At 40.6% G+C, this 18828-nt stretch overlaps 1 protein-coding gene and 1 non-coding gene across 3 annotated transcripts in view; one reads left to right on the top strand and one right to left on the bottom strand.

Moving 5' to 3' along the window:
- Positions 1 to 18828, bottom strand: part of PHLPP2 (PH domain and leucine rich repeat protein phosphatase 2) — an 81432-nt gene that overhangs the window by 20128 nt on the left and 42476 nt on the right. For both annotated transcript variants that reach the window (XM_025371178.1, XM_025371177.1), the window contains exons 6-12: positions 17213 to 17367; positions 14841 to 14987; positions 14213 to 14443; positions 11877 to 12079; positions 7313 to 7373; positions 4270 to 4365; positions 2454 to 2609 (exon numbers count right to left, since the gene is read on the bottom strand). In XM_025371178.1, the coding sequence (XP_025226963.1) occupies positions 2454 to 2609; positions 4270 to 4365; positions 7313 to 7373; positions 11877 to 12079; positions 14213 to 14443; positions 14841 to 14987; positions 17213 to 17367 (1049 nt within the window). The remainder of the gene's footprint in view (positions 1 to 2453; positions 2610 to 4269; positions 4366 to 7312; positions 7374 to 11876; positions 12080 to 14212; positions 14444 to 14840; positions 14988 to 17212; positions 17368 to 18828) is intronic.
- On the top strand, positions 1407 to 1510 carry LOC112614941. The gene has a single exon (XR_003117234.1). It is a non-coding gene; the product is annotated as a U6 spliceosomal RNA (small nuclear RNA).

Below are 18828 nucleotides of genomic sequence, written 5' to 3'. Positions count from 1 at the left end.
CCGGGCCCGGTGGCTCACGCCTATAATCTCAGCACTTTGGGAGGCCAAGGTGGGCGGATCACAAGGTCAAGAGATCAACACCATCCTGGCCAATATGGTGAAACCCTGTCTCCACTAAAAAAAAAAAAAAATACAAAAATTAGCTGGGGCGTGGTGGAGTACTCCTGTAGTCCCAGCTACTCAGGAGGCTGAGGCAGGAGAATTGCTTGAACCCAGGAGGCGGAGGTTGCAGTGAGCCGAGATCACACCACTGCACTCCAGCCTGGTGACAGAGCTAGACTATGTCTCAAAAAAAAAAAAAAAAAGAAATTATACTTCCACAAGAAGACTATTAAGAATGCCAGTTTGTCACACATTTGTCAACTGTCAACACTGAATATTACAAATCCATTTTAATCTTTGCCAATCTAATAGACAAAACATGGAATAATTTAAAAATTTGCCTAACATAGTATTTGGTATATACAGAACATTCTCTTTTTTTTTTTTTTTTTTTTTTTGAGATGGAGTCTCACTCTGTCACCTAGGCTGGAGTGCAGTGGCGCGATCTCGGCTCACTACAAGCTCCGCCTCCCAGGTTCACGCCATTCCCCTGCCTCAGCCTCCCGAGCAGCTGGGACTACAGGCGCCCGCCACCACACGCAGCTGAATTTTTGTATTTTTAGTAGAGACGGGGTTTCACCGTGTTAGCCAGGATGGTCTCAATCTCCTGACCTCATGATCCGCCTGCCTCAGCCTCCCAAAGTGCTGGGATTACAGGTGTGAGCCACCGTGCCCAGTCCAGAACATTCTCAATAAAAGGCAGCTATTATTATTAAACTTGTGTGTTCTCAGGTCTTCTTCATGTTGTATGATCCATAATCCCTAATTCACTTTTTATATTGAAATATAAGTTTTACATAACGAATTAGCTTTTAAGCTAATGGTGGGTACTGTGTGTCTGCTTGTGTTGTGGTCTCAACAAAGCTCTGTCCAGAGTTAGCATTAAATAAATACCACTGACAGTTCACTACAGCTAAGTTACTCACTACAGATTCTAAGGTTGTAAACTAATTTTATTCAGACTATCATGAGGACCAAATGCAGCATTATGCATTGCTAACAAACATTTGTAGATTAACAACTGCATCAAGACTCCATATAAATGTTACATAAAGAAAATTTCCTTTAAATACTTTTTAGAATTTCCAAAGATTTTATTCTGAAGAATATGCAACCAACTGTATTATACATTAAGAGATGTATAAGCTGCTAAAGAGAGAACAAGCCAGACAACTGTGGGCTGAACAGTTTTTTACATCTCCTGTTCATTTACTACTGTTCATCTCTGTTTTCTCCATTTCTAAATTGAAGACAATATTGCCTTCTCCATGTTGTAGAAAAATATAATTAAAAACCAGTTTTCAGTGCTCGCTTTGGCAGCACATATACTAAAACTGGAACGATACAGAGATTAGCAAGGACTCTGAGCAAGAATAACAGGCAAATTTGTGAACCATTCCATATTTGAAAAAAAACAAAAAACCAGTTTTCGGGTTGGATGCAGTGGCTCATGCCTGTTAATCCCAACACTTTGAGAGGCCAAGGCAGGCAGATCACTTGAGTCTAGGAGTTTGAGACCCGCCTGAACAAAATGGTGAAACCCTGTCTCTACAAAAAATAAAATTAGCCAGGTGTGGTGGTGCATGACTGTGGTCCCAACTACTTAGAAGGCTAAGGAGGAAGGATCACTTAGACCCAGGAGGTCAAGGCTGCAGTGAGCTATGATTGCACCACTGCACTCCGGCCCGAGTGACAGAGTGAAATCATGTCTCTAAAAAAAAAAAAAAACCCACAAAAACAAACAAACCCCACAAAACTAGCTTTCACTTAAAGGTGATGTACACATTAGGTAAACCTGATTACAGGCCTAATATGTCATCTATTTGTTAATTTATAGTGAGAAGGCAAATGACACCTTTTGGAAGGACATCACCTGTAAATACAGTTTTCAAAAAGTACCCAAAAAGCTTGCACATATTCAAAGGCAGTCTGGTAAAGCTAGAAGCAAAAACCAAATTAACTTTAGTGGTATGTCCTTTTCTCTCCAATGCAAAAGCTCTAAATTGCCCAAAGAAGCCACAGCAGAATGTTATTTATCTTTAAATATCATAACTGTATTCATTTTCAGAGATGAAAGCCTGAATTTTCTCAACCTTTCTGAAATTGTTTACAACACAGAAACCTCTTTAAGGATTTGACAGTTATTTCAACTAGGAATTGCTGCCTCATAAAACACTGTCATATTTTGTTTCATTGCAAATTGCAAAAAATTGCAAATAAGTCTCCACCCATAGTTGGACTATAGGTAAACTCTCTGTAAATACAGTTCCAAAGGTCACTTCAATGATAAGTTACTGCAGTCTGTTCAGCCAATGATTTTGCTCTTCCGAAAAAAATCCTATGGTACTTACTTTAAGGCCTTGGAGAAGAGGGTGTCTGGTAGCCTCGTGAGTGCATTATGCTGAAGATCCAACACCTCGAGGGGGATGTGCTCTACCAGTGTTGGGAGGTTTTGCACGTGATTGTGTCCTAGCATCAGTTTTCTAAGACTCAAGCTACTCAGAATTCTAGGGGGGAAACATACAAACAAACAAATAAAAAACTTAGTTAACTCATTCTTTCTGAGGCTGTCCTGGCCCATTTAACTGAACTCAGTTAACTTACAGAAACATATTCTCCTAGACCGTATACTCACTGACAAGTGCCTGAGCCAAGAAAGCAGCTATGACCATATGTTTACCTACCACCCACCAGGAAGTCATTAAGGTCATTCTGAGAAAAGGTGAATTAATAAAGGCAAACAGCACAGAGGAGATCTAAACTAAAAAGGCAAATTTTAGAATAAATCAATTTAGATTTTAAGTCTAAGCAGCACCAAAAATTCAGTATATTAACACATCTTGTGAATAAATTCATAACATTTCACTACAATAAAAACTACTATTTATTGAGTGCTTAAAACGTGCTAAGCCACTTAACAATGAAGTTCATTAAAATGAAGTTCATTCAGAAAGGTTTGGTAACTTTGATTTGCCTAAGATTTCACACTGCATAGTAAATAGTAAAGTCTGGACTTGAATTAAGTTTTGACTCCAAAGATTATGTTCATATTTACTATGTTAAATGCCTGTAGTTTAATTTTAAAGACTCCATAGGTAATAACCATATATTTTATACCTCAGTGCTTTTGAATATATCATTCCCTGCCCCCTTCACCAAGCGCCACTCTCTTTCTCCCACCACTTAGAAAAAAATCCCATCATCTGGTAAGGGTCAATTCAAATGCCATCTTCTCCATGAAACATTCCCTAATTATTCAAATTTATTCTGATTTTCTCCATTTAATTTATACAGTGTAGTGATTAAGAGTGAAGGCTCTGCAGTAAAAGTGACTACATCCAAGGCCAGGTGTGGTGGCTCATGCCTGTAATCCCAGCACTTTGGGAGGCTGAGATGGGCCCATCACTTGAGTCCAGGAGTTTCAGACCAGTGTGGCCAACATGGCAAAGCCCTGTCTCGACTAAAAATACAAAAATTACCTGGGTGTGGTGGTGTGCACCCATAGTCCCAGCTATTGGGAGGGAGGCGCTGAGGCCAGAGAATCACCTGAGCCCAGCAGGTTGATGCTGCAGTAAGCAGTGATTGTGCCACTGCACTCCAGCCTGGGTGACAGAATGAGACCCTGTCTCCGTCCCCCACCCCTGCCTCCCAAAAAGAAAGACTACCTTCAAATGCCAGCTCCCATCACTTCCTGGTTAAGTGCAACCTTCAACAAGTTACCTAACTGCTCTAAGCTTTACTTTCCTCATTTCTAAGATGAAGATAAGAGTACCTATTAAATATATAATAAGGTTTTTAAAGGATTAGGTAAGATCATAAAAGTGATGTTCTCACAACATTGCTCAGCTTATAATAGCTCATCCTAAAAAAATTAACTATTGTTACTATCATGTCACCAACCTATGGCAGCAACTCTTAGTATATTTATTTCATCACAGTTATCCACATGTTACACTATCTTCTCATTAAGTTCCCTGCAAGCCAAGCCCATGCTTTAGCCTTTACTATGTTCCTTACAGCACATCACACTACCTCATGCTCAACAGGTACTCAACACTCACTGAATAAAAGGCAACCCAAATCTAGAAAAAAAATTAAATACACACACACGTAAATGTTAGTACATACATACGTATATACGTAATATATGCATTCAGGCACACATACCTTATGGGAACCTCTGTGAGAAGATTATAGCTCACATCTAATACTTCTATCTTCTTCGCTTCACAGGCCCAGTCAGGGACACACTCTAGCAGGTTTCTGCAGAAAATAAATAATTAAATGGCAACATTTAAGATGACAAGTGGAACTCATTTCACTAGACTGTAATGTATCCATTAACCAGCCTGTGAGCCCTTGAGGGCATGGACACTGTCTCCAAGGCATCCCTTGGTACATTACCTGGAATATAGTAGGTGCTCAATGAATGCTGTTGACTTAGAAGGGAGAGGAGAGACAAGTACTTGAAAATGTATAATACTGGATCAATCATGCTGTATGCTCAAAGAAGATAAAAAGGCTTTCTGCAATAAAAAAGCACACTTGTGATGGGATGGGATGGGGCGAAAGATAAGGAATTATAATTAACAAACCTTCAAAGATGACTTAAGACTTCCACAGGTAATGACTGGGTAAGAAAAGCAGCAAATTCCAGGGAAAATGAACAGAACAAATAAAAGTGAGACAGTAAAGGCAACAGATAACTAGTGGGGGAAAAGTTTCAAACCATTTAGAACGTGAGCTCAAATAATCAGTAGAGCACTATGCAGATATTCAGTAAAGAGAATTTTTTTTCAGATGTGACAGCTTCTCTAGGCCTCAAGATATCTATGGGTTTATCGAGTGATAAAATGCGGCAGAATGAAGTAGCACTACGTAACAGAAACACACATATTGCTATACCTTAGTGAAGGAAACCCTTTACCTAAAATGGATCAAAACAAGCTCTCTAAGAAATATGTGGGTTAGAATTTGAAGGTGTTATACAATAGCCTGAGGTGAGGAGCACATTACAAGCACTGGGTGGCAACATGAGCTAGAGCACAGAGGCAAGAGAAGAAACACATGATGTGTATGGGGAATAACACGCAGCTTGGTGATGCTGGAGCACCCGGAGGAGAGGGCCTGGGCTGGAGATGTGAGTGTAGCTGAAATAACTGGAGTAAATGAGGTCGCGTCCAGTGGAGTATAGCGGACCAAGGACAGAACCCTGGGGATAATCAACCTTTAAAGGGCTAGCTGAGGAAGAAGGGTACGCAAAAGAAACATGGTCAAAGTGGCATGAAAAAAATCAGACTGTATTAGCTAGTCAAGGAAAAAGCATGTTTGGAGAAAAGAGAGCAAGATTAACTGTGTCAATACAGAAAAGTTCCAATAAGAGCAGAACTAAACTGAATTGTTAGAGGGATAAGCAGATGGGGACTGAAGAAACTAAGCCAACAAATGCACACAATTCTTGAGAAATTTGGACAAAAGGGGGAAGAAAGGAACTAAGACAATAGCTGGGGGGTTGTGAGGTAAAGGGAACTTTGTTATGACAGAAGAGATAAAGTGTGTGTACAGAGTAAGAAAAAAGAGGCTGAAAACACACACACACACACACACACACACACACACACACACACGAGAGGAGGGGAAGGGGAAGGGGAGGGAGGAGGACAATGAGTACGAACAGAGCAAGGTCCAGGGCAGTGGGAGTGGAGGGGTCACAGGCACAGACAGCTAGACTGGCCATGAACAGGGGAGAGAAGCTGAGAATGAAATGCGTCTATATAAATTCAAGCAAGGTGGGTGTTCAGAAGCTGAGGGAAACCACCCACAATGGTCTCTATTTTCCCAATCAAGTGGGAAGCTAAGTTCCAGTATGGAGGAGATTGGGGAGGTGGACACTGAGGGAGGTAGATGCTGAGGACACTGGAAGGAGCTGGCAAGAGAAAGAATCAATAAGCTCCAGATAAGGTTGGAAATTTTGAGTTTGCAGTGGTGTCTACTTGGATGTGATTTTCTTTGGCAACGATCAAGCTCAATGGAAAAGGTAAAATTTTAGTACTGATCCATGCTGGGGTTTTGCTGGGAAGATAAGCAGAAAGAAATGAAGTCTAAAACATTAGCTCAAAATGATAATGATAAAGTAATGAAATCAACAAAAAGAAACCTGGTTACAACAGCTAGTATTTCTTGGGGTGACTACACATCAGGTACTATCCCATGCATTCTGTATCTATCACCTCACCGAGTCTTCACAACAGCCCTGACCACATAGGACCCTTCCCACTGCCCCTTTGATCTGCTCTGGGCATCCTGTACTCACAGCACTTAGGATGCTGCCCTGTCACTGCTTGTTTGATTGTTCATCTTGCCACTAGACTGCAAAACTCAACCACTGAACCCAGAATGCCCAACAGTTGTTAAAAATGAATAAAAGAAAAACAAATCTCATTTATGTTTGTTTCTGGCCACTGAGAGGAGTAATAAAATCCTGAATATAATTAATATCCCTTCAAAAATAAGACCAATATGAGTTATAGGAGTACAAAGTAAATAAATAGTATTTTAAAAACCCACTATCTGGCCAGGTGCAGTGGCTCACGCCTGTAATCCCAGCACTTTGGGAGGCCGAGGCGGGCAGATCACGAGGTCAGGAGATCAAGACCATCCTGGCTAACATGGTGAAACCCCGTCTCTACTAAAAATAGAAAAAATTAGCAGGGTGTGGTGGTGGGCGCCTGCAGTCCCAGCTACTTGGGAGGCTGAGGCAGGAGTATGGCGTGAACCAGGGAGGCGAAGCTTGCAGTGAGCCGAGATCACGCCACCGCACTCCAGCCTGGGCAACAGAGTGAGACTCCGTCTCAAAAAACCAAAACCAAAACCAAACAAAAATCCATTATCTAAAAATCAAGAATTATCTAAGTCCAACTGACAAAACAGGAATCAGTGCCATGAAGATAACAGGTCTTCTTTGTTTGCATCTCATTCTACATCTATAGTCTTTAAGAAAGAGTAATTCATAGACACCTTACTATTTCAAGAGACTCCTTCATACAGTAAGGCTATTAAACTTATTGATCCACTCATCCTTTCTCCTTTTTCCAGGTTATCCAAATATTTCAAAATACTTAAGACTTCTTGTACATCAAAACTGCCAAAGAATCCACATGTATCTCTTAAATGGTAAGACACAAGTACCACCCTCATCAGCGACACTCACCGGGAGAGATCCAAGGAAGTGAGCAGGCTGGGTACTGGATAGACGTTCACTGCTGTCAGCCCTAATCCATAAACAAACAGGTGTTAGTGACATCCTCTAAAAAAGAAAGTAACTGAGAGCTGACAAGGGAAAAGTAGCTTAGTGAAATCACCAGAAAGAAAACTGATGTCTTCTACTAAAATGAGTTAAAGACAAAAACTACTGAAAACTCACTTTGACTAACTGTTTGATCCCAATTTGTCTTGAAAAACAAATGTAACAGCTAATTGAAGAATCCTATGTACTGCACTGCCTTTATACAAGGTTAAGCAGTAGTTAAACGTTAACAGGAAATATTTTAACTTTTAATTGAAGTATAACATAAATACAGAAAAGTGCAACAATTCAGTAAATTTTCACAAACTGAGCACACTAATGGAACCAACACCCGCATCAAGAAACAGAGCATTACCAGTTCCCCAGGAACTGCCCCATGTTTCCCCTTCCAGTCACTGCCCCTCAAGGGTAACATCATCCTGACCAAGTACCAAATTACTTTTGCCTGTCTACATAAATAAATGCAAGCAGTAGGTATAATTACTTCTGTCTATCTACATAAATATATGCACACAGTATGTATAATTTACTTCTCTGGCTTCATTCACTCCACAGTATGTTTACAGGATTTGTTTATACAGTTGCATATGATTATAGTTCATTCATTCTCATACCTGTATAAAATTATTTTATGTGAATATACCACAATTTATTTGCCCATTTCAGAGTTGATGGACATGTAAGTCTTTTCCAGTTTGCAGTTACTATGAATAGCACTTCTATGAACATATTTGTCCATGTCTTTTGTGAACTAATATAAGTCCTTATTTTGAGCATAAGCCTAGAAGAGGCACTGCTAGGTAGAGGGTATGTTTCTGTTCACCTTAGGAGATACTACTGAACAGTATTCCAAAGCGGTTATACCAATTTACACTCCAACAGCTGCCCCTGGGAATTTTAGTCCATTCTAGTCATTCGGGTAGGTGTGTAGTGGTGCCACATAGGGGTTTCAATTTGCATATCCCTGATGACTAGTCAAGTTCAGTGCTTTCCCTATATTAACTGATCACATTTAGATAATTTTTCTGTAAAGCAGAGTTCTTGACTTTGAGGCATCAAAACTGCAAGTTTTTATGTATTTAAGTATTTAAATACAATTAAAATACTTAATTTATTTGTCAATACTTAAATATTTACAAAGAGCAAATATTTAGGACTGCATGCCTGTTGATGAGGTCTTTTCCAGTAAGGCCAGGAATTCAGACTCTTTTTCTTCTTTTTTTGAGACGGAAACTCACTCTGTTGCCTGGGCTGGAGTGCAGTGGCTGGATCTCAGCTCACTGCAAGCTCCACCTCCCGGGTTTACGCTGCCTCAGCCTCCGGAGTAGCTGGGACTACAGGCGACCGCCTAGTTTTTTGTATTTTTTTAGTAGAGACGGGGTTTCACCATGTTAGCCAGGATGGTCTCGATCTCCTGACCTCGTGATCTGCCCGTCTCAGCCTCCCAAAGTGCTGGGATTACAGGCTTGAGCCACCGCGCCCGGCCTGGAATTCAGACTCTTTAGACACATTAAGGATAGGGATGGCCCTGATAACAAAAATCTCCACGGCTAGGACTTACTACAATGTCAGGCATCTATAAACAGCGTAAGTCAACACTCACCAGTTTTAACACTCTTCTGACCAAGCAACTAATCTAAGCTATAATTTGAAGCTTCTATAACATAATAAATGGCAATGCAAATAGAAGTCCTCAACTTTTATCTGTATAATCTAGTTTACAGATACAGAAAAATAAAGAGAATAAAATAATGAACCCTCTTTCACCTATCATATAGCTTTTAACAAATCTACATTCTGCTTTATATGCTGTAGACCTCTTTTTTTTTCTTTTTTGAGACTGAGCTTTGCTCTTGTTGCCCAGGCTGGAGTGCAGTGGTGCAATCTTGGCTCACTGCAACCTCCACCTCCCAGGTTCAAGCAGTTCTCCTGCCTCAGCCTCCCGAGTAGCTGGTATTACAGGCACGCGCCACCACGCCTGGCTAATCTTTTCTATTTTTAGTAGAGATAGGGTTTCACCATGTTAGCCAGGCTGGTCTCGAACTCCTGATCTCAGGTGATCCGTCCACCTCGGCCTCCCAAAGTGTTGGGATTACAGGCATGAGCCACCGTGCCCAGCCCAGACTTTTTTTTTTAAAATAATTAAAATACCACACATACCAAGAGGTAAACATCATCCTGAATATGGTTTTCATCACTCTTATGTATTCTTTCATACTAATGGCATACTTATAGCTAAGAAAACAGTATTTCTGTGTTTTAAATTTTGATATAACTATCACAATATACATTTAATTATGCACTTTTCCTTGCTCAAAAAAAAGTTTGCAATTTATCCATATTACCATACAAAGCTTTAGTACATTCATTTCCACTGCTGTGCAATATTCTATTGCATAAATATATCACTACTGATTTACCCATTTTCCTATTAAAAATCCTACTTTTAGGCCAGGTGCAATGGCTCACGCCCATAATCCCAACCCTTTGGGAGGCTGAGGTGGGCAGCTAACTGGAGGTTAAGAGTTCAAGAACAGCATGGCCAATATGGTGAAACCGTGTCTCTACTAAAAATATAAGAATTAGATGGGCATGGTGGCACACTCCTGTAATCCCAGCTACTCAGGAGGCTAAGAGAAGAGAATCACGTGAAACTGGGCAGCAGAGGTTGCAGTGAGCCAAGATCAGGCAACTGCACTCCAGCCTGGGCAACAGAGCTAGACTCCATCTCAAAATTCTACTTTTTCGTGCTCACAAAAAGTGATAAACAATCTGGTATATATCTCCTTTGCACACGTGAGTGTCTCTGGGATATATCCCAAGCAGGAAACTTCTAGAATACGGTATGTGTGTGTCTCGACATCTCTAACACTGTCACGTTGCTTTCTGGGGTGGTTTTACCAGTCACCTCTCACTGGCAGTGTGTGAGTGCTCAGGAAGATGTTTCTCCTCACCTCCGGAAACACTCAGAATTACCTTTTTTTAAAAAAAATTTGATGAGTATAAAACGTTATTTAAATTTGCACTTTTTCTGACAGTAAAATTTAACCTATTTTCCTTTCCTTCCTTAAACACATATTGAAAGTAAAGAATGGTAAAGAACTTTCCATAAAAAGAATGGCCTCAACAAATATGAGGACCTTTTCATTGAAAAATATCCTGGCCGGGCGCGGTGGCTCAAGCCTGTAATCCCAGCACTTTGGGAGGCCGAGGCGGGTGGATCACGAGGTCAGGAGATCGAGACTATCCTGGCTAACATGGTGAAACCCCGTCTCTACTAAAAATACAAAAAACTAGCCGGGCGTGGTGGCGGGCGCCTGTAGTCTCAGCTACTTGGGAGGCTGAGGCGGGAGAATGGCGTGAACCCGGGAGGCGTAGCTTGCAGTGAGCCAAGATCAGGCCACTGCACTCCAGCCTGGGAGACACAGCGAGACTCCATCTCATTAGGGCAAATCACTATTGAAATCAGGGGCTTCTCATTCTAGCACTGAGGCTACACAAGCTTTTAAATCACGAATTGGCAAACTTGTTCTGTAAAAGGCTGAACAGTAAACATTTTAGGCTTTATGGACCATATGACAGTCTCTCTTACTACTATTCAATTCTGCCACTGTAGCACAAGAGCAAGAATGTATAAATAATATGCAAACAAACCAATGTGGCTGCATTCCAGTAAAACTTCATTTAGAAACATAGAAACTTGAATTTCATAGTAATTTTCACATGTCACAAAATTATTATTCTTTCTTTTTTTGAGATGGGGTCTCAGAAGTCTCACCCAGTTCTCTAATGAGAACACACATGGCATGATCTCAGCTCACTGTAACCTCTGCCTTCCAGGTTCAAGTGATCCTCCCACCCCAGCCTCCCGAGTAGCTAGGAGCATAGGTGTGCCACCATGCTGGCTAATTTTTGTATTTTTTGCAGAGATGGGGTTTCGCCATGTTGCCCAGGCTAATCTCAAACTCATGAGTTCAGGTGATCAGCCCACCTCGGCCTCCCAAAGTGCTGGGATTACAGGCGTGAGCCCCCATGCTCAGTCACAAAATTCTCCTTTTGACTTTTTTTTTAACCCAGCCATTAGAAAAATGTAAAAACCATTCCTTATGGGCCATACAAAAAGAGATGGCAGGCCAGATGCAGTCCTGGGGTATAGTTTGCCAACCCGTTTTAGACCATTATTGATGCTCTGTTTTGAACATTCTTGCCCACCTCCCCACCATCACTACTCTGTGGAATGCCTCTTACTATGCTCAATTAGTAAAGCTCAAAGTAACCTGCCACGTCTTTTTATGCACACTGCAACCACTTAAGTATTGACAGCAAAGTGAAAAGATAAAGTTTTGCCTCAATGAGCCACAAACCCTATCCTGCAGAGTGGCTGAGGAACACCACAGATGCCACTGTTCTTAGAAAGCACTGACAACAGCTGAAAGAGAAAAAACAAAAGGCTAGATAGAAAACTCACGGTTGGAACTGGCATAGAGGGTCCGAAGGGAGAAGCCACTGAGTGTTAGCTCCCTCAGCTGGTTCCGCTCACAATGCAGCTGTTCCAAGCTGCATAAGGAGCTAAGATCCAAGTCAGTCAGTCGGTTGTCCCGCAGATCCACGTGGGTGATGTGTTTATTTCCCTCCAGATTTTCAATAACCATGGTTTTCAAATGGTTCATCCTTAATATGCAGAAACAAGAAAATAATCAGAAACAAGAGTCTATTAAACGTGCTTACCAGAATAAAAAATAGGACAGGCATGATTCCTTTCTCCGTTTCCTTTTCTTTTTGTTTTGAGACGGAGTTTCGCTGTGTTGCCCAGGCTGGAGTGCGATGGCGTGATCTTGGTTCACTGCAACCTCCGCCTCCCGGGTTCAAGTGATTCTCCTGCCTCAGCCACCCAAGTTGCCGGGATTAGAGGCACCCCCACCATGCCCAGCTAATTTTTTGTATTTTTAGTAGGGACGGGGTTTTACCATGTTGGCCAGGCTTGAACTCCTAACCTCAGATGATCTGCCCACCTCGGCCTCCCAAAATGCTGGGATTACAGGTGTGAGCCACCGTGCCCGGCTCCCTTTCTCTGTTTCCTAAACAATTTAAGAATTTCACTACTTGCCTCATTTTGCAAGATACTATATAAATAACTACAGTTGATGAATAACTCAAGGTACAGCTAAGTCAGACAATCCAGATTGGCAAATACATATACAAACTAATAAAGAGAAGGAAAAAAGAGGCCATATCCTGAACAAGTTAAACACTTATATCCAAACACCTAATAATGTCAGGTGGGCACTAAGTAGGACAAAGGAACAGGAAGATGAACACAACCTTTTGAGTGAGAGAATAGCAAAAGAGTCACAACAGTACCATGTCCAGAGTATAAGAATAGAACCATACTTCCTCCTATTGCTACGCCTGCTCTATCTCTAGTGCTAAGGTTCACATAAAATTAATTAACAGACAAGGAAATAATCTGTGTATGTATATATACATATACACACACACATATACACACACACACACACACACACATATATCAAAGAGTTCAAAGATAAATTATACAAAATGACCTCTGGGTTCTTTTCTGTACAAGTATATGATTTAATTTATGCAGGTCTGTTCTCACTTTCCTGTATTTCTATAAATCTCTCAAGTCTCCAGTGTGGTTAAAAAAACAAAAACAAAAACTCTCTGTTACTGTCTTTACAAGGTACATCAATGGTTTACTGTAAATTACAGAACACCCAATAGGTGTCTTTTTACCAGCTTCAATTAGGAAAAGGTTATGACTAGAAAATAAAACCCTCATAAAAGGTTCTTAGTAATGAAACCTTTAACATTTTAATTGTAATACAATGGATATCAAGAAGAAACCTAATGACTCAACAGAAAAATGTCATTTATGGAAATCTACAAACTACTAATATACATATAAAAAGATGTTCAACCTCACTGCTCTGTAAATAAATGTTGATTAAAACAATGAAATACTTATTTCAATCTACTAGACTGATGATAAAGAAAAAGAAATGCTAAAATCCAACACTGACAAAGATACGAGAAAATGGGAATTCTCGTACAGTGTTGGAGGGGTTGGGCACAGTGGCTTACACCTGTAATCCCAACACTTTAGGAGGCCAAGGCAGGAGGATTACTTGAGCCAGGGAGTTCAAGACCAGCTTGGGCAACACAGTGAGACTCCATCTCTACAAAAAATTTAAAAAATAAAAAATATACGTTGATGGGAAGGTGAGCAAAAACAACCTCTGTCAAAGGCAATTTGATAGTCTCTATCACATGGTACAACTACATGATCCTGAATCTCTCTGCTACTGAATGATAACTAAAGTCTTACTATACCTTTGAAAATACACATTTCTATACTGTTCAAAACACCTAATGTTATGGGCCAGGCGTGGCAGCTCACACCTGTAATCCCAGCACTTTGGGAGGCTGAGGTGGGTGGACTGCTCGAGTCCAGGAATTTGAGACCAGCCTGCACAACATGGTGAAACCTTGTCTCTACTAAAAATAGAAAAAAAATTAGCCAGGCCTAGTGGTGCGCACCTGAAGTCCCAACTACTTGGGAGGCTGAGGTGGGAGAATCGCCTGAGAACAGGAGGTCAAGACTGCAGTGGGCTGAGATCGTGCCACTGTATTCTAGCCTGAGTGACAAAGTGAGACCTTGTCTCAAAACAATGACAACAAAATTTTAAAAACCTTAATGTCTTAAACAAATCTTCATAAAGAGAAGACATAAAGGTCCAACAGAGTCAATTTAAAGGAAGCTGCGGTAAAGAATAACCTTACCTTAAATCCACATGCTTGATATGGTTCATCCTATTCAGCACCCCTAAGTTCAGGACTTCCAGGCAATTTCCTGCCATAACCACTTTATCTAACATAGTGAGTTTCTCATAAACCTCAGGAATTTGACTAAAGTTGTTGAACGAAATTCCCAAGGAGGAAAGCTGTTGTAGATTTCCCAGTTCTTCAGGTAAAGTAGTCAGAAAGTTGCCATCAAGACAGAGGGTTTGAAGACTATAGGAAGAAAACAAAACAAGTCTACTTTATGGAAGGTTTCACTGGAATGCATAAAATCAGAGTTAGGGATTCTGATTTATGTCACTAATTATCAATCCAAAAATAGTAGTGTCCTAACTCTCCATCTATACAGACTTAATAGATGACTTACACATAACTTACACAAATGGTCACTCCAACATTAAAAGAGTTAAGACCTCTGCTGTTGAAGCTGAGGGATCAGTCCCTGCTACAGGCAGGTAGATCTATGATGTCAACAACTGCTGCTGACTAGAATCCTAGTAAGTACATGACTTATTTCACTGCAAGAGCTCACAGTACTACCTTCATTCCAAACCCCAGGCAAGTTCCTTATCCTGCAAGGGAAAAGATGAATCTAGTAAAAGTTACTTACTTTAGCAGATTGCCAATTTGACTTGGTAGGTCACGAAATCCATTACAGGAAAGGTTGAGCTCAGTCAGGGTAGAGATCTCACATAATAATATAGGAAACAACCCAAGTTTATTATGGGACAAGTTCAGGCCCTTCAGCTGAGAAAATCTAAAGAGCAAAGGCAAAAATGGATACTGCATTTCAATACATCTATTACTATATCTTTACGAGGGACATCAATGGCCTTTGAGAATCCATTTTAAATGTCTATAATAGAATTTATTCCAAAAATACTTATTGAGCACTCACTACACATCAAACATTGAGTGGGGACAGAGGACACCAAGATGACTAATGCACAGTCCATGTGATGAAGGAAACCAGGTCCAGCATTACAGGAGCTCTCTTTTCTCTTTAAAAAGGTAGACAATCTTGAAGAACAGCTCATGCTGGTATAATTCTTTTGTATTTCATCATACTTGATATGCTTGAAATTTTTCATTAAATTTCTACATGTAATACACAAAAGCCTTGCAAGAATTAATCAACTCATAGAGCAACAGCTAACAAATAAGTAGATCAAATCCCATTTTTAATAAGCAGCTTCTTTTTTCATACTGAAATTATGTTGGCTCAAATGTCACATAAAATGAATAAACCAGTTAGAGCTTGAAAATAATGAATGTGACAGCATTTTACCATTATGTGACCTGACACACAAAATAGTAACTTTTAGTGCTTCTATTTTGTTCATGGAAGTAGAAGTATCTATATTGTCTTACCCAGAGATGGCATTGTTATAAAATGGATCTCTTGGGTTTCTTCTTGATATCCACTGTATTATAATTAAGATGTTAAAGGTTTCATTAGTAAGAACTTTTTATGAGAGACTCTGGTAATTCCACTAGGGAGTAGGATGTTTTGTTATTATACAAGTGCAAGATGGTAAGGCTGAGATGTTCTCCATGATGATGATCAAGCACTTGCTTCTACATATGAATCACCTGCTTCTAGATACCTCACTCTAATGCTTCTCTTTTTCAAATTTTCAACTTGTGATTTTCAGATGACCTAACCGTGACTGCTGATTATTCCTTTGGCTTGGTGCTTTAAATTCAGAATTTATGATCCAGCCCTCAAACTGGACTGCTTCTTTTTCATAGCAACTCACAAAGAAATGCTAGAAACCAACTTCCTTAAAATTACTGCTTGTTTTCATTTTTACAAGCCAATATTATTAAAATAACTACCTCATTACTAAGTAGAGGCTTACACTTGAAAAACTTTCTAAAACAATTATCAGATGAGATAACAAAACACAATATTTTCTGGACATTACTCTAGAATTATTAGCTATTAAGGAAGGATGTAAAATATGTAATTTTAATGTATATTATCTTTTTAGTCACCATCTAATTTAAATCACTTTGAATGCTTTAATTTCCTATTTCTACCTTCTCCTCCAGAAGCCCAGACAATTACTTACAACACATATTTATTCACTGCGTCCATTTTTAAGTGGAGGAGTGGCCGGGCGCGGTGGCTCAAGCCTGTAATCCCAGCACTTTGGGAGGCCGAGACGGGCGGATCACGAGGTCAGGAGATCGAGACCATCCTGGCTAACACGGTGAAACCCCGTCTCTACTAAAAAATACAAAAAACTAGCCGGGCGAGGTGGCGGGCGCCTGTAGTCCCAGCTACTCGGGAGGCTGAGGCAGGAGAATGGCGTGAACCCGGGAGGCGGAGCTTGCAGTGAGCTGAGATCGGGCCACTGCACTCCAGCCTGGGCGGCAGAGCGAGACTCCGTCTCAAAAAAAAAAAAAAAAAAAAAAAAAAAGTGGAGGAGTGAGGTGGGATGAGTGGAGGGTGGGAATGGGGTATATATTTTAATAAAGGAGATGGAATAACAAGTAGGTCATAGTACTGTAGGGCTAAAATGGTTCCCGTATTAGAAGAGAGAAGCATCACAGCTGACTAAAGGCTTAAGAGTTGGCAGTGGAAGGTACAAAGGGAAGATACAGCTTTATCTCTCAGAGTGAAATTCTTATAATTAGGCCTATCTCCTTTACGTTATTTAAATTTTATACTTCTAATTCAAAAATTTCCCATATACGAAATCTCTTGATGTAACTTGGAGGCAGATCATGCATCAGTGTCAATGATTTACATGAAAAGATCACCCAGATCAACAGAAGCTCACAGAACATTTACATCAATCTTCTGTTTTATGGGGGGAAAGGGCAGGTAGGAGAACTCCGTGAATAAAAATTTTTACTTCCTCTTCAAAAGGGAGGGGAAATTTTAGAATATACATCCAATGGTAGCAGGTAGAAGTCATAAGATACTGATTATGAGTTGGTTTTAACAGGTCTGGAAACCCATTCTCCACATACTTGTAGAGTGTGTCGAGGCCTCCGGGTCTTTCTAACTGCATGAAGTTGTGTCGCAAGTTGAGGTAGGTAATATCTTGACTATAGAAGAGATGCTCAGGAACCTCCTCGAGGCTGTAACACGAGAGATCCACGGTACTGATGCGCTGAGACACCACCTGAATAACGTCAAAGAGAAGAGCTTTCTGAGCTAGTACTGGATGTCTATCACCCAGCAAAGAATGGAATGGCATTTACACAAAAAGACACTAATTAAAAAGACAGGAAAAAATAAAAAGGCAATAAGATCCAATTATTCATTTATAAATACCAGTTTTTACTTTTTCCTAAAACCATAAGCTACTTGAAAAACAAGGGTACAAGTTATAAAGTCTCCATAAGTACAAGGTAAAAAAAGAAAAACACATATCATTAAAGATGCAAAGTTAACACTTCATGCAGGAAGTAATCTTCTTGTTTGTTTGTTTGTTTGTTTGAGACACGAGTCTTGCTCTGTCAGCCAGGCTGGAGTGCAGTGGCATGATCTCGGCTTACTGCATCCTCCATCTCCTGGGCTCAAGCAATTCTCCTGCCTCAGCCTCCCAAGTAGCGGTGATTACAGGCATGTGCCACCAGGCCAGGCTAATTTTTTTATTTTTAGTAGAGACGGTTTCACCATGTTGGCCAGGCTGGTCTCGAACTCCTGACCTCAGTTAATCCACCCACTTCGGCCTCCCAAGGTGCTGGGATTATAGGCCTGATTCACAGCGCTCGGCCGCAAGGAGTTATCTTAAAATGATTCGAAATAACTGGACAAAACTTTAAGAGGCAGTGTGATATGAAAAGACATGGCCTTCTGTAGCCACATTAGCTCTGCTACTTATCAGCAGTTTCTTCAAATGCTTTGAGGATAAAAGTAAATAACTAAGCACACAGCACACTGCTAAAAACGCAAAAGACACTAAAAAAAATTAACTTCTCTTTAAAAGGGCAGAAGAATAGAATAGCTACTTAAAACTGGGACCAGTTTTATTCAGAGCAGATTTTATAGCCAACACAATATAACTATAAAATAATAAAATCAAAACAAGCTTCATAGTTCTATAACAGTATGCTAATATAATATGGGTTATAAAAATTGATCTAAAAAAAGAAACAATATATCACTAGAAAAGTCATTCATGGCTGGGCGTGGTGGCTCACACCATAATTCCAACACTTTGGGAGGCCAAGGTGGGCAGATCATGTGAGGTCAGGAGTTCGAGACCAGCCTGGTCAACATGGTGAAACTCTGTCTCTACTAAAAATACAAAGATTAGCTGGGTGGGCCGGGCGCGGTGGCTCAAGCCTGTAATCCCAGCACTTTGGGAGGCCGAGACGGGCGGATCACAAGGTCAGGAGATCGAGACCATCCTGGCTAATACGGTGAAACCCCGTCTCTACTAAAAAATACAAAAAACTAGCCGGGCGAGGTGGCAGGCGCCTGTAGTCCCAGCTACTCGGGAGGCTGAGGCCGGAGAATGGCGTGAACCCGGGAGGCGGAGCTTGCAGTGAGATGAGATCCGGCCACTGCACTCCAGCCTGGGCGGCAGAGCGAGACTCCGTCTCAAAAAAAAAAAAAAAAAAAAAAAAAGAAAAAA

This window comes from Theropithecus gelada, chromosome 20 (assembly GCF_003255815.1).
Source record: "Theropithecus gelada isolate Dixy chromosome 20, Tgel_1.0, whole genome shotgun sequence".
Taxonomy (NCBI): Eukaryota; Metazoa; Chordata; class Mammalia; order Primates; family Cercopithecidae; genus Theropithecus; species Theropithecus gelada.
The sequence above is the reverse complement of the archived record's forward strand: the minus strand, read 5'-3'. Positions and strand labels throughout refer to the sequence as shown.